The 24,901-nt window shown below is 38.6% G+C and overlaps 1 protein-coding gene and 2 long non-coding RNA genes across 5 annotated transcripts in view; 2 read left to right on the top strand and 1 right to left on the bottom strand.

Annotated features, from left to right (window-relative positions):
• Positions 1 to 744: 744 nt before the first annotated feature.
• LOC116306138 (uncharacterized) lies at positions 745 to 11,422 on the bottom strand. The gene is given in 4 exon segments (XM_031716182.2): positions 745 to 8,698; positions 9,789 to 9,815; positions 10,815 to 10,901; positions 11,344 to 11,422. A coding segment is annotated over 1 exon segment (6,720 nt). The 5' UTR covers positions 8,688 to 8,698; positions 9,789 to 9,815; positions 10,815 to 10,901; positions 11,344 to 11,422; the 3' UTR covers positions 745 to 1,967.
• On the top strand, positions 888 to 21,850 carry LOC116306140 (uncharacterized). Of its 3 annotated transcripts, none has more exons than XR_016119518.1 (7): positions 888 to 1,008; positions 9,868 to 9,953; positions 10,549 to 10,626; positions 11,618 to 11,855; positions 17,413 to 17,514; positions 19,266 to 19,409; positions 21,618 to 21,850. It is a non-coding gene; the product is annotated as an uncharacterized LOC116306140 (long non-coding RNA). The 3 variants fall into 3 exon arrangements; XR_016119517.1 differs by lacking the exon at positions 17,413 to 17,514 and adding an exon at positions 13,580 to 13,715; XR_004198236.2 differs by lacking the exon at positions 17,413 to 17,514.
• A 2,110-nt stretch (positions 21,851 to 23,960) lies between these two features.
• LOC148911718 (uncharacterized) overlaps positions 23,961 to 24,901 on the top strand; it is a 59,682-nt gene continuing 58,741 nt past the window's right edge. The window contains exon 1 of the long non-coding RNA XR_016119515.1: positions 23,961 to 24,027. This is a non-coding gene — a long non-coding RNA (uncharacterized LOC148911718). The remainder of the gene's footprint in view (positions 24,028 to 24,901) is intronic.

The following is a 24,901-nucleotide window of genomic DNA, read 5'->3' as shown; positions in this document are numbered from 1 at the left end:
CTTCAACAAGGATAAGTTAAGTACGAAACTCCCACACAAGCGCCTCTAAAATCAATATTTCATAAACATATTTGTATAAGCTCAAGTTAAGAATCAGTTTTGCAATGCAAATTCAAAAGCTCATCCTAGGCACCCAAATCCAAATTTTAATATCACATATTTTGTTTTAAAGTATTTGAAGAAGACGACAGATCGATTAGAGATTTTCTTAGCTTTTCGTTGACAATGCACAAAAAATTGACCGTTTGTTTACGGAATAAAATCGAGTTGATTGACATTCTAGACGGTTATTGAAAACAATCTTCCCTATATAACTTATATCATAGTATCTAATAAGATCTTATTTTGATCTGGAATTTTGTTTCAATTCAATTCCGGTCGATCTTTCCGTCAGGTTTTGCTTTTCAACACTAGGTTTGCGGGGGTAAATGTCATAGGTTGTTTTTATCCCCACGCGCCCTATAGTAAAGCATAATTCAATCTACGTAAAGGAATAAATTGTATTGTTATAGGCGGTAGTACCTCACGTACTGTGATTAAGAAACTTATGGCTAGAGCTGTTTTCGTATTACTGTGAAAAGCTCACGGCACGAACACGATCACGGCACTGCCAGACCAATAACATTGCGCGAGAAAAAAATCAGCCAATTAAAATGATAGAAAACGTCACGATCACGGCACGCTCACTAGCAGCACTGAGCTTTTCACAGTCATACGAAATCTGATCAATAAATTCACAACACAATCATTTATCGTTTCTTATTGATGGTTTTCAACCGTTCCCAAGAGAATTAAATAACAAAAGACATGGCGGCCATGTTGGAGGATATAACAAAAGAATTCATTGACAATTCGTTTGTTAAGTTCCTCCAACATGGCCACCGTCAATACATCCTTTATATTTTCAGTCTTTATTTTTTTCTTGTTCTATTCCATCTGTTTATTCTTGTTTTTCTGTGTACTTTGTAGTCGCCTCAATAAAGATTATCCGTGATGATAGACCTAAACGTAGGTATAAATAGAGGATATATTACATGGGAGCGCGGAGATACGAATTTCATCGCTGGCCCTTTTTTTTATACGAATTTTTTCGCTAGGCTCACTCGTGAGATATCAATTGAAAACTCGAAGGTAAAAATCGTATCTCCAAGCGGCCATGTAATGTTCTGTTTATTATATAGATATCGATGAAACTTAAATAAAACAAAAGCTCAAAAATTCTTTATTAAAATAGCAAGCCGATTCAACAGCGATATCTTCACGTGTGAAAGATATGATATCTTCCACTGGTGAAAGATATCAAGTTTTCGACACTAGAGGAAACCTGGTATTTCATCGATATCTATATAATAAATATTTATAAGTTGGCGATAACAAATTATAACTAAAATCCTTCATTCCTTTTTTTTTCCTTTTATTGTTTATTCATTAATCCTACCTTTTTTATCATTCTTTTTATTATTCTTGGACTTAATAACAAAGCAGCTTCATGACTTCACTATACTAAGTATTTTATGTTTGTTGCTTAGATATACATTTGTAAAACCATATCGCATTTGCGCTCATTTAAATGGAGCTTGCAAATATTAAAAGCATTCATTTTCTTGCCTGCCACAGTAAAAGTAATTCTAAACGTAAGATAATCCAACTGATCTCTTAGAACAGATTTATGTACCAACTGTCGACTCACGACGTGATAGCTGGCAGATGAGAAACTACCCTGATTCAACATTTACATTACTATATTCGAAAAAGCACTGAAACAATGTCAGTTTGTTTTATGTGACTTGAATTAAATGAGACAGTGTATATAAGTTTAAAGTCAAAAAGTTCCTGTTTTCATGATACTTGGTTTATCCCTTGAAAGATTTTGTCTTCGAGTATTTACCTCTTTTTTTGTTTGTTGTTTTTTGTTGTTTAGTATTTACCTCTTATCGTAAACTTAACTATATTTAAATCTACTAAATCTAATCTTGTCCGTCTCCATGGCTGGCTCTACCTCTTGACGAAGAGGATGTACTTTGTCTATCTCCATGGCTGGCTCTACCTCTTGACGTAGAGGCTGGACCTTGTCCGTGTCCACAGCTGCCTCTGGCTCTTGACGTAGAGGATGAACCTTGTCCGTCTTCATGGCTGCCTCTACCTCTTGACGTAGAGGAAGCACCTTGTCCGTGTCCATGGCTGGCTCTACCTCTTGACGCAGAGGAAGCACCTTGTCCGTCTCCATGGCTGGCTCTACCTCTTGACGAAGAGGATGTACTTTGTCTATCTCCATGGCTGGCTCTACCTCTTGACGTAGAGGCTGGACCTTGTCCGTGTCCACAGCTGCCTCTGGCTCTTGACGTAGAGGATGAACCTTGTCCGTCTTCATGGCTGCCTCTACCTCTTGACGTAGAGGAAGCACCTTGTCCGTGTCCATGGCTGGCTCTACCTCTTGACGCAGAGGAAGCACCTTGTCCGTCTCCATGGCTGGCTCTACCTCTTGACGAAGAGGATGTACTTTGTCTATCTCCATGGCTGGCTCTACCTCTTGACGTAGAGGCTGGACCTTGTCCGTGTCCACAGCTGCCTCTACCTCTTGACGTAGAGGATGAACCTTGTCCGTCTGCATGGCTGCCTCTACCTCTTGACGTAGAGAAAGCACCTTGTCCGTGTCCATGGCTGGCTCTACCTCTTGACGTAGAGAAAGCACCTTGTCCGTCTCCATGGCTGGCTCTACCTCTTGACGTAGAGGATGAACCTTGTCCGTCTTCATGGCTGCCTCTACCTCTTGACGTAGAGAAAGCACCTTGTCCGTCTCCATGGCTGCCTCTACCTCTTGACGTAGAGAAAGCACCTTGTCCGTCTCCATGGCTGGCTCTACCTCTTGACGTAGAGGATGTACCTCGTCCGTCTCCATGGCTGGCTCTACCTCTTGGAGTTGTGCGTGTGCCTCCTCCTCTGGAGACTGACTGATTGCTTTGTCCGCCCCCTTGACTGTTTCTGGGAGAACTCCGTCCTGGGCTTAATTCCCCCCCGTGCCTTCTATTACAGCCAGTAGTTTGGTATTCAGAGCTATCTTCCACCAAAGAATTTTGGCTGAGCTTAGGAGCATGTTCGATCCACTTGTTCCAATCTAGTGAGTTCTTTAGAGTCCTTTCATTACCCACGACGATAAGCCCTCTTTTCGCACGAGTCAGCAAAACATTTAACCTGTTGGTACTTTCAAGGAAGCCTAGAGTTCCACGTTCATTGGCCCTTACAGTACTTACTATGATAACTTCTTTTTCGCGGCCTTGGAATCCATCAACCGTGCGTACTTCCACCCTATTAGGTTTTACTTCGGTACTTAAGAGTCTAGCTTGACCTTGATATAGGGTCAAAATTCCAATGTCTGTGACGTCGAGTGTTAACTCCTGTTTGTTTTCTGGGACATTCATAAGTGCATCCAGAACCGATTGAACAACACGCACTTCTTCGCGATTAGAAAATGAAGTTCCACTTCTTTCTTCTTTTGAATCAACATTTATAAAGCACAATGGCTTCGTAGGATCAGGCCATTTAAAAACGGCTGGCAAATGGCAAGAGGGTACAGGCCCACATTTTAAGTTTCCATCATAGAAGGCTTGGGAAGGAAATTTCATGAGCTCTGGATGCATTCGGTGCTGAGTATCTAGGAATTTGAAAGGAATTACGCCATAAAGCCTGTGAAATAGCGTATTGGACAATGCGGAGACATCAAGAGAATCCACCAAGGTCTGAAAGGTTTGTTGATCACGTTGTCCGACTGTAACTGGTCCAAGTTGTTTCGGATCGCCTATCATCACCAGTTGGTTCACCCCATGAGCAAGGCTACATAACAATGTAGTTTCTTTGGTTTGAGTTGCTTCGTCCACTAACACAAACTCAAATGTTTGAGAGTCCAAAAGAGGGTCACCGGCTCCAGCACAAGTCGTAAGAAATACACTAGCGTTGGTTAGGATTTGCTCCACCAACTTTGGCTTTCTGTGATTTATTCCTTTCTCGTCACGATAAGAAGCTTTCTTTGCTTCCTTCTCTTCCAGTTGCTTCAGCTGTCCATCTAGAGTTATGTCAAATACCTCACGATCGACGCCTTCTTCTGTTCCAAGTCGTACAATATCTAGTGGCAAGTCTTTCCGTAATTTTTTCGCAATGTTGTCGACTGCTACGTTAGTCTCCGCAACAACTAAGATTTTCTTGCATTTCTTCAGTTTTTCAGCTTGTTTGACGATTTCACAGGCCAGTGTTGTCTTGCCGGTACCTGGGGGTCCTTGAATCAAGGTTAACCTCTGCTCTAAAGCAGCTTTTACTGCTTCTTTCTGCTTTTCGTTTAGGTTACTTGAAATCTCTAAATTGGAAGGCGTTATTTCTCTATCGGGGATTTCCATACGTGCTTCATCACTGAAAAGTGGACAATCTCTAGGGTGTCCTGCGGGATTCCCTAGTACATCCAAGAGCCAAACATCTTCCACCATTGTCATTCTCTTGATAGCGTTCATCACCCGGGTGAAGGTAGTGATATTTGCGATGAGGTCTATTCTCCATAACCGCGAATCTTCAGACTTTAAATCATCGGAAATGATAACAGGGACTTGTCCATACAGCTTGGCAGTGATTGCTAATGGAGCAAGTCTAATAGTTTGGACTTGTGCAAAGCAACAGCACGACTCGTGGCTTCTCGTTTTCTTGAAATCTGCCTGTCTTGATACTGCAACAAATTGTCCTTGTGTAATTCTTGGACGATGGCTAAGAGCTGCTGCACGATGGAACGTCACAAAGTCATTATCTTCTCTTGAAGTAGCCTTGAGTTTCAGATTACAGATGCTGAAGTCAGCTTTCTCAAGCTTCATTCTTTCCTTAACTGTTTCGATTTCTTGCAAAAAATCAAGGAAATGAAGGTTGCCGATATGAAGAAGATACTTGATTCTGTTTCTTGCTTCTAAAGTCTCTTCCTTTGATAACTGGCAGGACGAAACAGTTCCCACAACCTTTAAGATGCTTTGCTTGGCGATGTCTCCCTTGATATGCCACCAGTATTCCTACTTGCTATAGATATTGATAAAACAAGACAAGTCTATTGCGCATTTGTCGATATCAAGGATAAGACGTTCAGCTGCAATATCTTCAAGATGAATTCTGGATAGGTATGCAGCAACTTTGAATATCTGTAGTGGTTGGTGGAAGTCGCAGGCCAGCAGTATCTTCGTTATTGCCTCTGTTACTTGTTCTGGAAGGTGCTGCGGTGAGCTAGAGGCGACAACATTTTCCAGAAGAGAAACGACCAGCTCAGACACACACGAGGGAATTTCGGCTGTTCTTTTATGCCAGTCATCAACAATCCTTTGAAACAGCAGCGGTTTTACTTCTGTAATCGTCCTTTTCAATGATGCTTTCAGATTCTCCTCTGTCTCGCATGATTCAAAGGCTTTTAAACCCTCTTCAGATAACATAAAACTCAGGTCTCTTTCGGTTTCATAGTCTTCTTCTCCCTCCAGATCTTCAGTTTCAGCAACAGGTTCAAGATCATTGGCTTCAATAGTATCAAAGTAAGGAACAATCAGACTATTGTTATCCACAAATACTTCGATAGCAACAAGTGGTATCTTGTTTACGAGAGGATGACGGCGAGGTCCGTTTAGAATTTGTCTCTTGAACCTTATGAGATCTACACTTATAGAGTTCAGCACCTCATCACCTGGCTGCAGTTTTCCTTTTCTTTGGTCAGTTGCTCTCAGCCACACAAATGTTTGCCGTTTATCTTCATGACGATATAACTGCAATCTGTCTTCTGTCAAGTCCATGGTGTAATCAGGTCCAAGGACATACTTTTCACGGTATTGAAATCGCTTCGAATAGAGGTATCCAGAAACGGTACCTGGAATGACTTCTTGTTCTTCACGTTGCTCTTGTTTTGTAAGGAATTGCAGAACTATTGTGACTTCATCTGGTAGGCTTATTACGAGGATACACTTGTCATGATGTGTAAGGGCTTTGAGCAAATACATCCAATTGAAATTCTCGTGGTCTTCTCTGAAGTAGAACTTCCATTTGTTGGGATTGGAGTTCATTGCAAAGACGCTCAAGTCATCTTTTGACAGTAACATGGATTTTGTCAACGCATTTGTGACGATGTCAGCAGGAATACCAAAACCAATGGCTTCACGTTTTTCTTGATTTGAAAACAAGGCGTAGTTGAGATGATCTGAATATTTATTAAGAAAGATCTCAACTTTTTCCTCCGTTTCTGTGGTAATATTACTGATGTAACTCCAAACAAATTGAAATTTTTCAAACTCACTAATGTTTGACATCTCTTGAGTGACAATGGACAGCACAAACTCTTCAGCGACAAATGAAGCAGGAAATCTATCTTTCTCACTTAGGACACGCTCTGTCATTCTCCTGTTAAAGCTGTCAGCCTCATCATCTAAAACCTGCCAGATGAACTTCTTTAGTTCCTTGGAAGGATAATTTTCCTTGTTTGGCGTCATCAAATCCTTACTATTAAATGTCTCTCCAGATTTAGGGGAATCTATCACTCTCGAAAACAGCATTCCCAGACTTCTGCATTCGTCAGAACGTACGCCTTTGATGTTAGCCCACTCTCGGTAGTTCCCGTCTACTTGTGCAGTCAGTTTATGCGTCTCGTTTTGACAAGCAAAATATTTGACCATTTTTTCGAAGGAGATTCCTTGAGGTTTCACTTGAGCACTTTCATAGTCATATGGTGTCTTGGTTACTCTAGGAATAAGATCCGAATCCCATGAGATAAAAAACATATCACCATCAAGATCCGAGCCGGCTATTTCATCAGGATGGGGTCGCTTTCCCCGTACAGGAAACACAATACAATCAACTAAGTGATTGAGCTCTACATTATCGACGGCCGTGAGTACTCTCACATCGCCCAGAAGATAGCAAGGATTTTTTGAAACCACCACTTGTCCCTTGATTGTTTTAGGGCTTCCAATGTTTCCTTCAGTGATACGAAGGAAGCACTGTCCATATTCAAGTACGCCACTTGGATCACATACACCATATATGTTCCGGGATTTTGGTATCAAAATGCGTAGTTTGTGAGATACTGAAACAAGTTTTGACTGAGTATGACGGATGCTCTTCAGAACTTCCTCATCGACTTGCCCATCGCGCTCAAGAGTTTTTATTAGTCGTTGTGCCAGTTCAAACTTGTTTTGCCATTGAAGAATCGTAATTGCCTTTTCTGGGTCTTCTGTCATTTTTTCTACCATATCAAAATGATCCTTTTGCTTTTTTCTAAAAACCTCGTCAGGAACTTCAAGACCAGACAGCAACATTATGTATTGTCTGTTAAGGTGTCCAAATGTGTGGGGTCTGGAGAATCCACACACTCCAATACGATCATGGGCTGAAGTTTCAAATTTCTTCATTGATGGCCGTACCTTGATGGATTCATTTGGTAGAGTCGGTTCAAGGGCTAGAACTCCTTTGTAACCTTGGTAACGTATTTGATACACTGAAGGGAGATAATTTCCCTCTTCAGACAGGCGTGATGCTTCATTAAATAACTGTGTTGCAAGTCCTTGACCAATACTTCCACAGCCGTCAGTAAAACACTTCTTGTTGTCAGTGGTTGTTATATCATCTTCTGTAATTATCTCATCACTCCCTACCTTGACGTTCGTCAAACGTACTGCCGAGAACAAAAGAGCAATTCTAGCCATTCTTTTTGCAACAGATCTCTCATCAAAGGTACCATTCTCTGCAATCAGTTGATTGGCTTTTTCCTTCGAGCCTTTTAGCATATAGCATTTTCTTTTTTTCAGTCCGCTAGAGCTGCAACCAAGGAATGAATACTTTTCTCCATTAACAAGGATTCCACCAAGAAGCATCTTTTGCACCACATTAGATTTGACAGAAACGTGAAAAGCAATGATAACGAGATCATCTGCACCATGCTTGGCAATAAACCTATTGCATTCGTCCTGTTCAAAGGTTTTCCATTCTTGTTCACTCTTATGCTCTGTAATCGTAATTGTTGGGATGCTGATGCATCTCACTTTGTTGGGTTTTGGCAGGTAGAAAGAAAGATTCATGCTGCATTCAGTCTTAGATGGCCTGTTCTTGCTGTAATTAGAAAGACACGATGTTTGTAAGGGTAACTTGCCCTGCAAAGCTTCCAATAACACTCTGATCCCATCAACAAGGTCGTTATAACAAAGGTTCAGGTACGGAATGTGATGCTGTTGGAAATATTTACTATACAGGCTTTCAGCATTGATTCTGGTTTCATCTTCTGTGACACCAGGAAGAGGAGATACCAGCACCATAAGACACTTTTTATATCTGTGTATAGCTTCTTCTATTTTTCTGCGGTTATTATCCATGAGTCTATTTGCAGCATCTTGGTTTATCTTTATATGAGCAAGAACTAGGATGTCTAAAACACTACGTTCAGATATAACAACATCACCAAGGTCACGATGGTTCCTTTCCAAAAGGCACTGTTTTTCTATATGTACTTGTAAGGCATTATAGAAGGAACCAAGATCTTCTAATGATCCTCTTGAATCAACATTTAGCACTCCACCATTTCTTGGGGCGTCTTGGATGAGGTGTACATTTTTAAGTTTTCTTGTTTTCAACAGTTCTTTTATCAAAGTTGCTTTTGCTGAACCTTCTATACCACACAGATAAATGGCCACCATGACTTAATTGCCTGGAAACAATGAGATTCCATACATTTGTCACACTGAACACACAAAATTTGTGTGGACTTGGAAATTTGAGAGTAGGTTTAGAAACAACCCCTGGACCACTTAGCCCTAGAGCCTCACCCCACCCCATACCACGCCCCACCAACACACATGGCTTGACCCTAGCTTGCTTTTAAAGAAATGAAATGTTGTTTAAATACAGGATTGACATGATTAGTAAATTACTAATACTGTCTTTCAAAATAAAAACTAGCTATATAAACTGATATACAAATTTGGAAAGATAAATACATTTGATAAATACATGATTTACAGTGCATCTTTTTGGCATAACGGATCAAAACCATATCTACGTACTAAATGTATTTTCATGCTTTTTTCAATCCATTACACATACAGCAGTTTATTTCTTAAAAAGCATTTACTTATTATAGTAGTAAGTTGGATGGTGTATCGTAGTTGAGTTCTGTTTAGTTATAATTCAGCTTTCACATTTTGTTGTTTAGCTTATCAACTCAACTCAACTCAACTCAACTCAACTCAACTCAACTCAACTCAACTCAACTCAACTCAACTCAACTCAACTCAACTCGACTCGACTCGACTCAACTCAACTCAACTCAATACAACGTTTGCATTGTGGCGTCATTTGACTCCCACTACCATATGATTATCCTTCACCAATTTTCTTTCTTATTCAAATTGCATGCAACAAATCTGAAGTTTAGTCGCGCTCTACTCTTGCAACATTGTATGCAACAAATTTCATTGTGTGAACAGGGCTGCAACATTGCCTGCAATATTTTGAAATTTCCAGCCAATCAGCTTGCACTAAATTTATAACCGCTGAATAAATTTCTGAGCATATCAGACTGACACAAGCGATGTTGAGTGATTTTGTTGCAACCTGTCACCCTGATTCAAGCGTGCAATGTTGCACTGTCTATCCTTGCCTTTAGTCTATTCCACAACAAACAAAAACAAAAAATGGCATCTAACTATACCTTTATTAACATAAAATTTTATTGTAGATTTGTTTCATTCATGCATTCATGCGATGTGAGATTAAAGTGTGATAAAATATGGCGTTACCTCCAGTCCTGCTTGAATGCATCATTCCTGATAGAAGTGAGAGAACATTGATAATATATTAATTACTTTTGTTTTCAAGATAACAGAACTAAAGTCATATCTTCCTTTGGGTCTGGACATCTGTGATGCATGGTTTGGTGATTCAATTATTGATTTTCTACTTTTGTAAGTCAAATTATTATAATTCACAGTTGCTTATCGACACCCCAACCCTCCCCCCATGAACAACAGGAACCCTCCCTCCCCTTCATGCATAACAGGTACCCTCCAACTCTCTTCCCCCCATGCATAACAGGTACCCTCCAACTCCCTTCCCCCCATGCATAACAGGTACCCTCCAACTCTCTTCCCCCATGCATAACAGGTACCCTCCAACTTCCCCTCCATGCATAACAGGTACCCTCCAACTCCCCCCCCCCCATGCATAACAGGTACCCTCAAACTCCCCCCCCCCCATGCTTAACAGGTACCCTCAGACTCCCCTCCCCCCCCCCCATTAATAACAGGTACCCTCCAACTCCCCCCATGTATAACAGGTACCCTCCAACTCCCCCCCCCCCCCCCATGCATAACAGGAACCTTCTCCCATGCATAACAGGAAGTAATAAAGCTTTGTTTGTCATCACCTCCAATTTCAATCATCACTGGTGCCCCCCTCACCATAACTAATAACCACTCCCTATAAATGCATATTTTCCTAAAGTAGCAAAATCTTCTACCCAAACTAATATCTTTTAATATATATACCATACTTGGGAAGAATGGGTGGTGTAGCAGTGAGAGTGCTTGCCTCTCATCAAGCAATGCAACCCTGGTTCGATTCTTGGACTCGTCGTATGTGAGTAGAGCTGTTTGTTAGTTTGTTGATTTTATATACCCTGTTCCAGTATAGAATTGCTGAAAACCATACCCTGTTTGGCGGCACGTACCCATATAGCGAATATAGGGGAGTACCCCCCCCTCCCTCCGGGAAAATTATTCTGTGTAAATCTAGTTACCCTATCAATTTGCATACTTCTTTCTTACCAATTCTGTTGACTGTATTGATATCAGCAATGTAGTTGGTGTTTAATAGTAGCTTGGGTGATTGTAATATTCCCTGCTTTCAGTGATCTATTAATTCATGAAGGCAAACAATATTGATGAAGACGGGCCAGACCTTTGTGAACGTCGTTCAAGAAGTATACAAAAATCTATGGAATTCACAACATAAACACAAAACCTGGAGATGTTTTAATGGTCAAGTATTTCTTTTAACACTCCAGGTTGAAAATCTGACTAGATTAATGGTATTAAGATCTTGGAGTAAAGAAAACAAGATCTTGCTAAATCATCCATCATCTGTGGCAAGATCTTCCTGAGCTAGCTTTGATACTTTGAGGGTCTTGACAAACCTTGACTTATAAAAATCCTATTTTCGCAAGATCAAGAGGATGTTTATAAAAAATCTAAAGATTTTTCGAGCTTAATCTACACAGAAATTATCACACCTCACTGCGATTACACTCTCACACTCACAGATTATATTTTAAGAGAAGATCAGTGTGTTTCTTACCATGATTTTGGCGTAAAAACTTCATAGGAACAGCCACATTAACATACCTACGTTTCCTGTTTATCAAGCTCCTTATCAACACAGGAATTCGTCACGAGATCGAGGCAACCCGGAAGTAAACACTTTTAGAATTTTTCTAGAATCTTTTTTTAACGGTTATAGCCGTAAAGGAATATTTTCCCTAAATCAAATTGGCACAGTATTTCTCTACCATTTATTTAGGTATAAATTGTTATTTATTGATTATTTCCGCTATTTTTTATTTTTGCTCCAGCGGTTTTTAAAACAACGAAGGTATATACGCCATGAGTTGTAAAATATGAGAGGCTATTTATATGGAGCTGCTATCTGGGAGCTACATGAAGTACCCCTCTCCGAAGGTCAGCAAAGGCAATATGGCGGTCGTTATGCTGTGAATTCTGTTCAACAAAGAACAAGATCAAGGTTTTACTCCCAGAGAAATTGCATTATGGAGATAGTATGAGGAGCAGTATATTCTAAGTTCCTTTGGGGTAAGTAGAGAAATACGTAATGTGCTTTGGAGTTCTGCTTTTAAGGACGTTCTTGGGCAAAATATGAACATGAAACTTGAAGTAAAATAAGCAAATAAAAAATGGGGGTCTCCGACTACGTTTAGCCGTCAGATAATTTGGCAACTTGAACTTTTGAACTTTTATTTATTTACACACATAGTAGAGTGCAAACAATAAATCCGTGAAACACTAATTACTAAATAGTACAAAATAGTGCTAATTAAACGATAGAAAACAATGGAATTTGCATGAAATTGTGCTATTAAGTATTACTAAAGTTTCACGGTTATATTGTTTGCACTCTAATAGATAAAATTATAACAAAGGTGCAATAGACCTCTTCGGCTTGGGGTAATGTTTTCCCATTTCAGACCATGTGTCATTCCCTTGGGAATACGATTATTTGTTTGAACTGTATCCATATTCGTGTGACTTCTCATGTGCAACCGAGCGCAAACCTTAAACAAAGAAATGATACTCTAGGGAATGACATGTGGTCTGAAATGGGACAACATTATGTCAGAGCCGAAGAGGTCTATTGTTAACAAAATTCCAATAGCCAAAAAAAATAAAAAATAAGGATGAGTGTGTGTGTTGTTGAAAAAGTAAAAAACTTTCGGGTCAACAGCAACCTACTGTGATTGATTAATTTTTTTTTAGACCAAGAGCCGATAAGGACACAAATATTTATACTTCATAGATTTCAATAAATAAAGAATAACTACTTACAGTAATGCCTTTAATAAATTAATGAGTATGAATACACAGGTGATTATTGAATATTCCAGGCGCTTTTTGGTCGAGAAACTCAGATTATCACATGCGATAATCCAAAATGGCAGCCATCCGCTTTGTTGCTGTTCCTAATTTTAGATGCGTCTTTTATCTTCTTTTTTTCCTTTTTTTGAAAGAATCACCTGTGTATTTATGCTAAAACAATTATTCACCTCAGGCTCAGTGAATATCGGGAATAATGACCTCAACTTTGTTCTGGTTATTATTCCCAAATATTCAAATAATTGTTAAATAATAAATACTATAATTGTTCATAGCATACATACATATGTATACATACATTATCAAACTCATTAATAATTCAGGAGGAAAACACAACAGAAATCACGACAGTGAAGAGTGTTGTAAATCAGATACAGAATCGTGTTCATTTGCATAAACTTTAAGTTGGATTTTCTTGGCCAAATTCACTTTAATTTTGAAAATTTTAGTAAAACACAAAGGAACTAACCTAGACGTTTGATAAGCAATACACACACATATAAACTCTTGGCTACACCTCATGGTTGTATATCTGATACAACACGGCCACTCATACTGTATATATTACTTATATTTGCTTAAGAAGAAGATACATTTTTAAGTTTTTTTGAAAAGAGACAAAGAATTGAGCTTTTTTTATCCTAATGGAAATCATTTCCCAAATATTTGTCATCAAAAATTGGAATGTAAACTTTCCATAACTTGTTCTGACTGAGGGACAAAGGAGATTATCCTGTGAAGCGTAACAAGTATTATATTAATGTTTTTCTTTTGCAAGTTTATGCATGCCAGAAAATATTTTTAGAGCAGGTGTTGATCATTAATAATTTTAAATGCAAGTTCACCTGCCTTATAATATATGGTATTTTAAAATGTTAATACTGTATTCTCGAATTTCAAATCCCCATGATACTTTGCGTTTTTAGGGGGTAACCAGAGGGTAAAAACCCACTTATTTTGCTGAAGGCTGATCAGACAATGTTGACAATACCTTGTTTGGTATCCAAAAATAAAATGAAGAAGTAAAAAACAGAAAAAGATAGAAGCTTGAAGACGTTTAAGGTAAATTTTAAACATTTTTTCGCAAGTCAATACATTTTCTGTAAGACCAAAACTCTTGCTGATCTGTACACGCAAAAGTAACTTGGAATAAACTGATAATCAGTATTGTACAGATAAAAGCAGGTATAGTATAAATTCAATTAAGAAACCTTTCAATTTGGGACAGTTTTTTGATTGGTTACCCCCCAAAGACGCAAGGCATTATGGGGATGTGAAAGTAGAGAATACTTAATACTTTATAGAGGGGGGCTGCATGTTCATGGTTATTGCAAAAGAAAATCCTTCTCATGCATTTAATTTGAGCTGTAGATATTTTGGATAAATTTTCTTTGTATGTATGTATTTCCTCAAGATAATATCCCATATGCTGAGTATGGATGAGTTATTGAAAAATATATATCTCGTTATGTTTTGAAATTAACATAGTACCTTAATTAACTTATTTATAGTACACTCAACAAAATGACTCGACTCTGATTGGTCGAGAGGAGTACAATTATAGCGTTAATTGTACTCCGTAGGAGTACCGAATTAAGTCGATATGGCAACACGGCCAAAACAATGTCAAAACAATTATTTTCTATCATTTTGTACTTAAAAATCATAAATAAAATTTTAAAGCCGTAAGAACTAATCTTTTTTATGCATTTCAGTTGCGCGATGGACTGAATAGACAAAGATGAATGGCGTCGCTTCGCATTTTTTACTGAAATTTTGTTGAGTGAACTATAAACAAAAAATCGCACGATCTTCTCGTACAATTTGGAATTAATAGACACTCGTAATGTTTTGAAAGTTCTTTAATTGCACTCGCCTAAAGGCTCGTGCAATTACAAGAACTTCCAAAACATTACTCGTGTCTATTAATTTCCAAATTGTACTCGTGATCGTGCGATTTCCTATACTAATCACTCCGATATTCTTATAGATATTGTACAAGTTTGATTTGATGTTCCCAATGGCCCCCTTCCAAGATATTTTTGGCTTGTCACGCTCAAAGGTCTTAGTATGAGGCTACGTGCTTCATGCTCAGTCATTCATGACAGGCAGTTAGAATAAATTTAATAGACCTCTGGTTTGGGGTAATGTTTTCCCATTTCAGACCATGTGTCATTCTCTTGAGAATACGATTATTTGTTTGAGCTGTATCCATATTCGTGTGACTTCTCATGTGCAACCGAGCACAAACCTTAAACAAAGAAATGATACTCTAGGGAATGACATGTGGTCTGAAATGGGACAACATTATGTCAGAGCTGAAGAGGTCTATTTAGCACGTAGCCTCATACTGAAACCTTTGTGTGAGACAAGCGAAGCATATCTCAGAGGTGGGTGATTCAGATGCTAGTCGATATATACTCCTAAATGGATATAACTAGCTAAAAACTAGTGTGAGCTGCGTCGGTGTTTCTAATGAAACAGTAATGATGAAAAGGTAAATTATACACCGTGAAAAGATGAAAAAACTTACTGACGTTTCGGACGCTAGTCCTTCGTCGTAAATATTTATTGTATGGTTTTTGCTCAATATAAGGGACTTTGATCATAGGATTTGATTTTCATGTAATGTGTTTTCTTTAGGTTGACAGATAAAGTGCTACTCTGACGAAAATCGCTCAAACTTGGATTCAGCTGAAACTTCCTAAGAATACTCTTTAAAGGTCCAATAATCACTGTATGAAGTGTTTTCTGTGACGTCATACACTCAACATCGAACATCGCTCCATACATTTCTTTGTATATAAATCCTTAATTTATTTTATTCCTATGAAGCCCAAAGGGTGGCTAATGTGCTTATTTCACATTACTTGTGACTATAATTTATATTAATTTTTGGGGTGTTTGGGTATTTCTTTCTTGGCTTTTAACTACCGATATTTTGATCACAAACTACAAAGAAATGACATTGTATGGGGCGAAGTTCGATGTTGAGTCTATGATGTCACAGACTCCAAAAAATAATCGTAAAAATATCATACTTTCGTCCTGAATATCAAGAAAACACTTCATACAGTGATTATTGGACCTTTAAAGAGTATTCTTAGGAAGTTTCAGCTGAATCCAAGTTTGAGCGATTTTTGTCAGAGTAGCACTTTAATTTCTTAGTTCCACAGTATGAAATAAAGGATATTACATGGGCGCGCGGAGATACACAATTTATCTTCGAGTGTTGAAAAGATCTCAACACGAGATTTTCAACACGAGAAGATAAATTGTGTTTCTCCAAGCGCCCATGTAATATTCTGTTTATTATATAATTATCAATGAAGTATTTTTTTTTTTGCTTTTTCAGGCAATTCTTTCCGTGTTTTTTGAATAGCCATCACAATGGTGTTATTTTCACACGTGAAAATAACATGCTATTTTCACGTGTGAAGATATCAATTTTTCGAAATAGAGAAAAATAGATATTTCATCGATAATTATATAATAAATTATATTATTCCACTCTTAATTAATAACACTTTCTATTGTGACTGGGACTAAATTTGTCTGCAAAAAAAGATGTCAGTATCGTCGGCAAAGATTCTTTAAAAAATTAATTTTTGAGAAACATTGATGAGATCATTAACATATAACAAGAAAAGTAATGGCACAAGTGTGCTCCCCTGCGGGACTACATGCATAATGCACCTTAGGCCAGATTTAACATTGCCAACTTTGGTAAATTGACTTAATTTAGTGAGAAAAATCTAGATGATCAATTAACTTTGATTGCAATTCCTCACTTTTAGAACACTCCCTTTCAATTTTTAAACTTTATTACTTTGTTGGCACATTCAGATTTCCTTTTTAATTAGAAAAAAACTAGGTCTTGATCCCGTTACTGATAAGTATTACTAGTTATAATATCTAACTGAATGAATTTGCAACTTGAAATTCGAATTTGAATAGAATTCCCCTGATAATTCCTGTACATGAAGTTACTTCCCAGAACTTCTAACAAAAGGACATTATTTTGCATGATGGCATCATTTGACTCCCTCTACCATAATACTTTGCAAATTTTCTTTCTTTTTTAAATTTGTATTTCCTCATGAGATTAGTAAGATAATTGGTGCTAATTAACCCTTTCACTACTAGAGGCTCCAACACAGGCTCTTACTGGAACATAATTAGGTTGTTTTCATTTTTCAATATCAAAATGAAAAATATATGTCCTTTTTCACTCTGGTGAAGGGTTATAAGCATCCGAAACGTCAGTAAGTTTTTTCATCTTTTTACAGTGTAAAATTTACCCTTTTATCATTACTGTCCTAGGTGATGGGTAATTGAAAAGCAAAAAAGTCTTTCCGCTGGTCACTTTTGGCCACTTTTGGCCACTCTAGGAAAAATGTAGCATTTCCAGTTAGCCGCTTTTGGCTGCTCTAGTAGTGAAAGGGTTAACTGAACAAAAGAAAGTGTGCAAGGGAGTCTTGTAGTAGAGGTCAATGACACCATCATGCAAACGACCTATTGCATTGTTTTGAGACTTTGACTTTATCCAACTGAAGCCTTGTACCAATAATAATTAACTCAGTTTGATCAGAATTGAGTTTAAATACAATAGATATATTAAATTATTATTAGAGATTTTTAGATTGACGTTCACTGCAAACGTGTAACGTCAGTTGATCAGTGAAAAATTCTTTTAAATAAATGAAAAGGAATCGCAAAAAAATCCAAGTAGTAAAGAATTTTTTTTGTGATATGAAAGATATGAAAGAGGTAAAGTAAAATACAGGAAAACGATGAAAACGTGGTCACGTTTGCCGTTTGCGGGAAGAAAAAAAGTCTATCTAAAACTCTCTATTATTATGTGAGTATCTCCCGATGGAATAAGACCAATAAAAATACTAAATTATTATAATAATTATACAGCTTCTCATTAATCCCATATAGGTAACTGCCCAATTATTTTCTTAATTGGACAGGTCTTGTTGATATGGGATTAATTAGGCAGCTATACAATTAATAGGTAATGGGATTTCATGCTCCCCAATCAAGAAGTAATTAGACTTGAAAAATTCCTCTGACTGCCAAATTGAACTCTGCCTACGGCCTCATCCAATTTTGTCAGTCCTCGGAATTTTCCTTGTCCAATTATTTCTTAATTGGACGGCATGGAGTCCTATTACATATTATAATAGAGGCTTTGCACCATCACGTGATGGCAGCCATGACAGGAGGCACAACAATAGTCTTTGGCCTATGGGAAACTGAATTCTTCCTTATGTAAACCAGATTAGACTGTATTCAATGGTTCCTGCCTCCTGTCATGGCTGCCATCATGTGATAGGTACAAAGCCTCTATTATAGGGAAAGTTCATTTAAAATGAACGTGAAAAACCTTATTTTTTACAGGGTCCCCTTTAAGACTTTTTGAACCCCCCCCCTCCCCCCTCCAAAAAAAAAAAAAAAAAAAAAACCATGAAAATGTTCAAATTCAATTCTTGTATGCATGACAAGTTGTTAGAGTCCCCCTTCCATGTCCCCAATAATTTTGGAACCCCCCTCCCCTCCCCACCTCCCCCCCTCCCCTCCCCACCTCCCCCCCTCCCCCACCACATATCTTCATCCCCCCTTGGCATATTAAATGAAAATTCTCTAATAATATCCATAATAAGGGTTAATGGGAAATTCTGTTTCCATTTGTTCAGTCAGTGGTGAAGCATACACATCTGCTTCTGGGACTAATGGTTGCACATCGGTGTATCGTGATGACCATAATTCAATTTCCTCTCATTTTGACGACATTGGCCTATAAAATTCACCTGATGAGTAGTCCCAGGAATGAGTTACGTGCAGTAGGGGGATTTGGGTTGTGGTTGATGTTATCATAACCAGCTATGGTAAAAAAAAAAACTCCGTCCGTTTGTCAGTATTGATGGGTTGCAAGCATTTTCAAGAGAGTTAAAAGACAAAAACATGGCGGCCATTGTGGTGCCATTAACAATGGATGCTAATGAGAAATCTTTTGTTAAATGGTACCAACATGGCCGCGATGATGTAATGTGCAATCAAAGAATAGGTGGATAAACAAAGTCATCTTCTCTAGCTCCTAAGTTAAAGAGTAAATCAATAAGATTTCGTCCTGTTATCCAGCTATGAAGTCTCACTTGAAGTGTACTTCAGGGCTTAAAATAACAGATGAACAGTCGCTGGTGTAATGGAGTTCACATCCAGTGAAAGGATCTTTTAAATAATGATTAAGACAAAGGTCCTTTCACTGGATGTGAAATAGTCATAGTCCTATGGAGTTCACATCCAGTGAAAGGACCTTTTCAATAATGATTAAGACAAAGGTCCTTTCACTGGATGTGAAATAGTCATATAGTCCTATGGAGTTCACATCCAGTGAAAGGACCTTTTCAATAATGATTAAGACAAAGGTCCTTTCACTGGATGTGAAATAGTCATATAGTCCTATGGAGTTCACATCCAGTGAAAGGACCTTTTCAATTCCGAAAAAGATCCCATTCATTTAACACCATAATTTGATAATAACATTCTTTATGTATTTAATATTTCATCTGCTAAAGCATATTTTTTTCTTTATCGATTGAATAGAAATAACCGGAGACCTTGAATGCTGTAGCGTCGTATGGTAGCACGAAGCATTTACGGCTATGCCAGAGATTTTGACCCTGACACTGCTATCCACGGGAGGAATTACAGCCTGATCAGGAAGGTCGGCTGAAGCCTAAGGGAGAGGTTAGTTGGCCCCTAGACTGTAGATGATTATGATTTCTTTTATAAAAAAATATTTGAAAGGTAATGCGCGCGATGATTGGCTAGCTACTGTGCTTACTGCGGGAAAATGGCTCAAACATTTTTTTTAAATAGCAGTATCTAGACAATATTAACTAATTATCATGTATTAAATAACTGTTATAAATCTCGCGTTCTGATTGGTTGGGAATGCGTGCTTTATGAGGGCACACAGCACGTGCGCACACTTTCAGTTGCGTCATTCCTATCTAAAATAACGGTTATTGTAATTTTTTTAAAATAAAAAACCTGTTTGCTGTGCTGTGTGCAGTTATAAAGCACTTGGGGATTGGCAGAACACTCGAGAAGTGTAGAGAAGCACTCCGCTACGCGTCCTACTTCTTCTAACACTTCTCTCGTGTTCTGCCAACCCCGCGTGCTTCACAACTGCACACAGCACGCAGCACGCGCCCGCGTTTTCTATTTTTTTTCAATAGTTAGGATAGTACGCGCGCGATGATTGGTCGAAAACTGTGCTTAATTACTGAACGGAGCACAGTGCGCGCGAAGTGCTGCTAGATCCTGATACGACCGACTTTCGTTTTGGGTAAATAAATTCAATATCGAAATAACATTAGTAACTATATAATAAAACGAATATAGAACAGCTTTTTCCATGCTCCGTTCAGTTATAAAGCACTAAGGAAGCGCCGCTACGCGTCGTGTTTCTTCTAACACTTCTATCGTGTTCTGCCAACCCCCGCGTGCTTTGTAGCTGCACACAGCACGCGTGCGCGTTTTCTATTCAAGAAACAGAAAACGCGCGCGCGTGCTATGTGCAGTCATAAAGCACGCGGGGGTTGGCAGAACACGAGAGAAGTGTTAGGAGAAGGACGACGCGTAGCGGAGTGGTTCTGGACACTTCTCGAGTGTTCTGCCAATCCCCAAGTTCTTTATAACGCCAAACAGTACAGCAAGCAAGTTCTTTTATTTCTTTTATGAAATACAAATTACAATAACCGTTATTTTAGATAGGAATGACGCAACGGAGAGTGCGCGCGCGTGCATTTTGCCTTCATAAAGCACGCGCGCTCTAAGCCAATCAGAACGCGACATTCATAACACTTCTTTTATAAATCCGTTTAATAGCGCGCGCAATAGCGCTATAATGTTTTGTAGAAAGTTATCTGTATATTTCTGGAATGGTAATGGTGCCTACGATGGTTACAAGCATGAATGCCAGACATTCCTTCTCTTCGTTAATTTTCTCTTGGCAGTATAAAATTGCTGCTTATGTCTCTGTACTGTGATATAAACACTATGAGAGCTGTAGAGCACTCGAGAAGCAAGAAAAACACTTAGCTACGCCTCGTCGTTGCTAAGCTTGCTTCTCTCGTGCTCTACAGCTCCCAGCGTGTTTGTATAACAGTACAGGGACATGCGCGCCAGTTTTATATTCTTTAAGTAAGGTTATTTTGATCGCACTGAAATGAAATGTAAAAAAATCAGCAGTTGCTATTTTACTATTTTTTATTTATAATGCGCAAATGAACATGCTGAATATGATCAAACCAGCACGGCTAATATCATCAACATTCACCACCACCACTATTGGGGCTTCCGAGACAAGTCTCAAAGAGGACTTGGAAGTATATGGAAGGTACTTTTTTGTCATCCAGACCTGACCAGAAAGACTGTGTCATTGGTTTACTCTTTACTTTTTTTAGAGGAAGAACAGGGCCAAGAGACGAGCAAGAGAACAGGAGTCATTATGAGCTGATCTCTACAAACTCCTTACTTTTTCGATGCAGCGCTCCTGCTACTCTTTGCTCGACTCTCTTGCCCACATGGCCGGCAATATTCTAATGAAGTCCTCCCTGTTGAGAATTCTTGCAGGGAGAATCTTCAATTGTGTCGAAGCTGCCTTTAAATTCTTGAACTGTCTTCTGCATTCCAAGAGACACGATCTTTCTTAGGCCTTCAAGAAACAAGGCATATCACGATTAGAGTGAAGGCGTTTAACCCGTGAAATAAAAAATACTAGTCAACGTGTAATAGTCAAATAGACACAAAAGAAGACAATGGAATTACGGACTACTAAAGTGTGTTAGTCGAATATTTATTTCACGGGTTTGATGACTTCACTCTAGGAATCATGGTCTCAAATAGTTATTAGTTTCTAATGAATGTCTTACTTGGTTATTTCAACAGGCACAGGTCTTGGCGGTACTGCTGGAACAATGCTCTTGGTCGTTAGTATTCCGGAAGTAATCATATCGTCGGGCTTAGATACCGTGCTCCTAAAAGAGAAGGTGGAAATCGAGTTAGGAGTGTGGAAATATAAATACAATGTCCTCCTGCAATAACACGAAAGCACTTCCGTAAACCGAGCCTGTCTTATGCAAGAATACTTGAAATCACATTAAAAATGATAAACGATTAAAGATATGTCAAATATTCTATAATTATTCAACGGTAGGAAGCCTCCCAAGTGTTAAGGTGCTGACACACCGTGCAACATTGCAAGCAACATTGCACGCAACATTGCAAGCAACAAATTTGAATTGGGGTAAAACACATTGCAACAAAATCAAGCAATCATCGTTTGTGTCAGCCTGCTATGCTAAGATATCTGGCCAGCAGTTGTAAATTTGGTGCAAGCTGATTGGCTGGAAATTTCAAAATGTTGCAGGTAATGTTGCAGCCATGTTCACATGATGAAATTTGTTGCGCACAATGGTGCAAGAGTAGAGCGCGATTCAACTTCAGATTTGTTGCATAAAACGTTGCGTGCAACAAGTTTGGGGTAGACACGCTGCAACATTCCTGTTGCGTGCAATGTTGCACCGTGTGTCAGCACCTTAAGTCTCCTCTTCTTTATTCAATACGCGCTGATTGAATTGGGTGACTGTGAGTCCCTTCACCAGGCTAGCCCTGCCCCCGTTGTCCAAAAGCCTTTTGCCAACCAGATAGTTGACGACAGTTGAGGTTTAGTCTTCTACTTCTTCAACCTTAAGAGAATAACACATATGAAACTCTTTTAGAAATTGAACTATCTATCATTTACAGTCTAAGGCTGCTAGCCTCCTCGCGCACTCGATGAAGACTGGAGGACACTTTCCATGTCTTTAAAGGAGACTAGCTGCTGTTCGTCTTCCTTTCGCTGCATGACTCTTTGCAGACCACGCTCTTTTTTGCAAGACGATCGCCACGCTGGCTGGTGTTCCATAAGTACTGATAAAAAGAAAAACTACATAGGTATTGACAGAACTTTCAAACACAAAACAATATAGAATACATACTTGTTAGTTGGTCTTGGGTCTTTTTGTTTTCTGGCGCGGTTTTCTTAAGCCCCGTTTACACTGGCGATTTTTGGTGCGATTTTAGGAAATACGAAATCTTTTGTCTCATCCTTCAAAAGAAGGATGAAGAGAAAAGAGAAGAGAAGAGAAGGGAAGGGAAGAGAAGAGAAGAGAAGTGAAGAGAAGAGAGGAGAAGGGAAGAGAAGAGAAGGGTAGAGAAGAGAAGAGAAGGGAAGAGAAGTGAAGTGAAGAAAAGAGAGGAGAAGGGAAGACGAGACAAGACAAGACGAGCAGAGAAGAGAAAGGAAGGGAAAAAAGTAAGAAAGACAAGAGAAGAGAAGTAAAGTGAAGAGAAGGGAAGAGAAAAGAAAAGAGAAGAGAAGAGAAGGGAAGAGAAGAGAAGAGAAGAGAAGAGAAGAGACCTTGCCCCAGACTGTCTTTCTTAGTGCATAAATCATCCACGATGATCATGTTCCTCTGAAATTAAACGGGTTTTGCGGCTATCTAAAGGAACACATTACATAAGTGGTGGTGGTAGTGGTAGTGGTAGTGTTAGTGGTAGTGTGAAAAGGTACTGTGAACTTTTAAGAACTCATATTCATACTGATTCCATTAGAGAAGAGAGGAGAAGAGAAGAGAAGAGAAAAGAGAAGAGAAGAGAAGGGAAGAGAAGAGAAGAGAAGAGAAGAGAAGAGAAGAGAAGAGAAGAGAAGGAAGAAGAGAAGTGAAGAGAAGAGAAGAGAAGGGAAGAGAAGAGAAGAGAAGAGAAGAGAAGTAAAGTAAAGTGAAGAGAAGGGAAGAGAAGGGAAGAGAAAAGGAAAGAGAAGCGAAGAGAAGAGCAGAGAAGAAAAAGGAAGGGAAAAAAAGTAAGAAAGACAAGAGAAGAGAAGTAAAGTAAAGTGAAGAGAAGGGAAGAGAAGGGAAGAGAAAAGGAAAGAGAAGCGAAGAGAAGAGAGGAGAAGAGACCTTGCCCCAGACTGTCTTTCTTAGTGTATAAATCATCCACGATGATCATCATGTTCCTCTGAAATTATACGGGTTTTGCGGCTATCTAAAGGAACACATTACATAAGTGGTAGTGGTAGTGGTAGTGGTATTGTGAAAAGGTACTTTTAAGAACTCATATTCATACTGATTCCATTAGACTCTTGTCCATTCTGAATACACCCCACAAAGGAGCGACGATCGACTTATGGTTTGTTTTCTGCGTGGTATCCCTGTGGTGTCCCATGATGCTGTGCGGGCTTTGTCAAAAACATAAACAAACAAAATGGCGGAAGAAGGAGAAAAGCGTGTCTAAAAATACCATCCTTTATCCGGTAAGAAATGCTTACGTATTACACTAATCAATACTAATACTAAGATAAGGTTTATTTCGTGTTTTCTGGGTTCAATCGTCCTTCAAAAAGGCATTTTATTTTGAGCTATCGTTTCATTTTTGCACTTAGTCAGTTTTAAACTAAAAATCCTGAAGTGTAAATGAACCCTTTGACAATACTTTCAGTACTGGTTCTGCATAAGGTAAGTAGTTGATTGCAGGGTTCGTGCTACTCCTTGAAATCCTTGAAAAGTCTTTGAATTGAAAACACGTTTTTAAGGGCGCTTGAAAAGTTCTTGAAAATAGAGGAAAACGCCAAAACTCCTGGAATACTCCTTGAATGTAATGCAAACTTAATGCTATTTCTAACTTTCTTTTTGAAATAAGTAACGATTGATTGAAGAGTTTTCGTATCTTTCGTAAATAGCCTAGCTGAATATCTGGGTACTTCTGGTAAGAATGCGTAAATTAAAGATCTATTTATCTAAGCTAGTGGCCCCGGCTGAATTAGCTGCATTGTAACATTGAATCAATGTTTAAACCATTTTCTAAAAAGTACAAAAACCTTTGTCCTTGAAAATCGAATTTTGTAACGAAAATGTAGCATGAACCCTGTGATTGGTAAAATATTTCTTGATTTGAGTGATGCGTCTATAAGTTATGAAGGTTTATACTTCCAATATGTTAATGATGATGACGTCAGGTAAGGCTTGAGTGTTTTGTTGTAACTAGTAATACTAAATGCTGGCCATTTTGAAAATAAAAATTTCAAATAGCTTTCATGTAAACCATGAGTAAAATAATGATGCTTTTTGAATACTGTATCTATGAACCAGTTCGATTTTGTATATTTAATTAAGCCCATTGGCGGATCC

Source organism: Actinia tenebrosa, unplaced genomic scaffold (genome assembly GCF_029948245.1).
Source record: "Actinia tenebrosa isolate PJP-AT-01 unplaced genomic scaffold, QUT_ActTen_1.0 PGA_scaffold13__45_contigs__length_12533684, whole genome shotgun sequence".
Classification (NCBI taxonomy): Eukaryota; Metazoa; Cnidaria; class Anthozoa; order Actiniaria; family Actiniidae; genus Actinia; species Actinia tenebrosa.
Note: the sequence above shows the minus strand (reverse complement) of the source record. Positions and strands in the feature narration are given on the sequence as shown.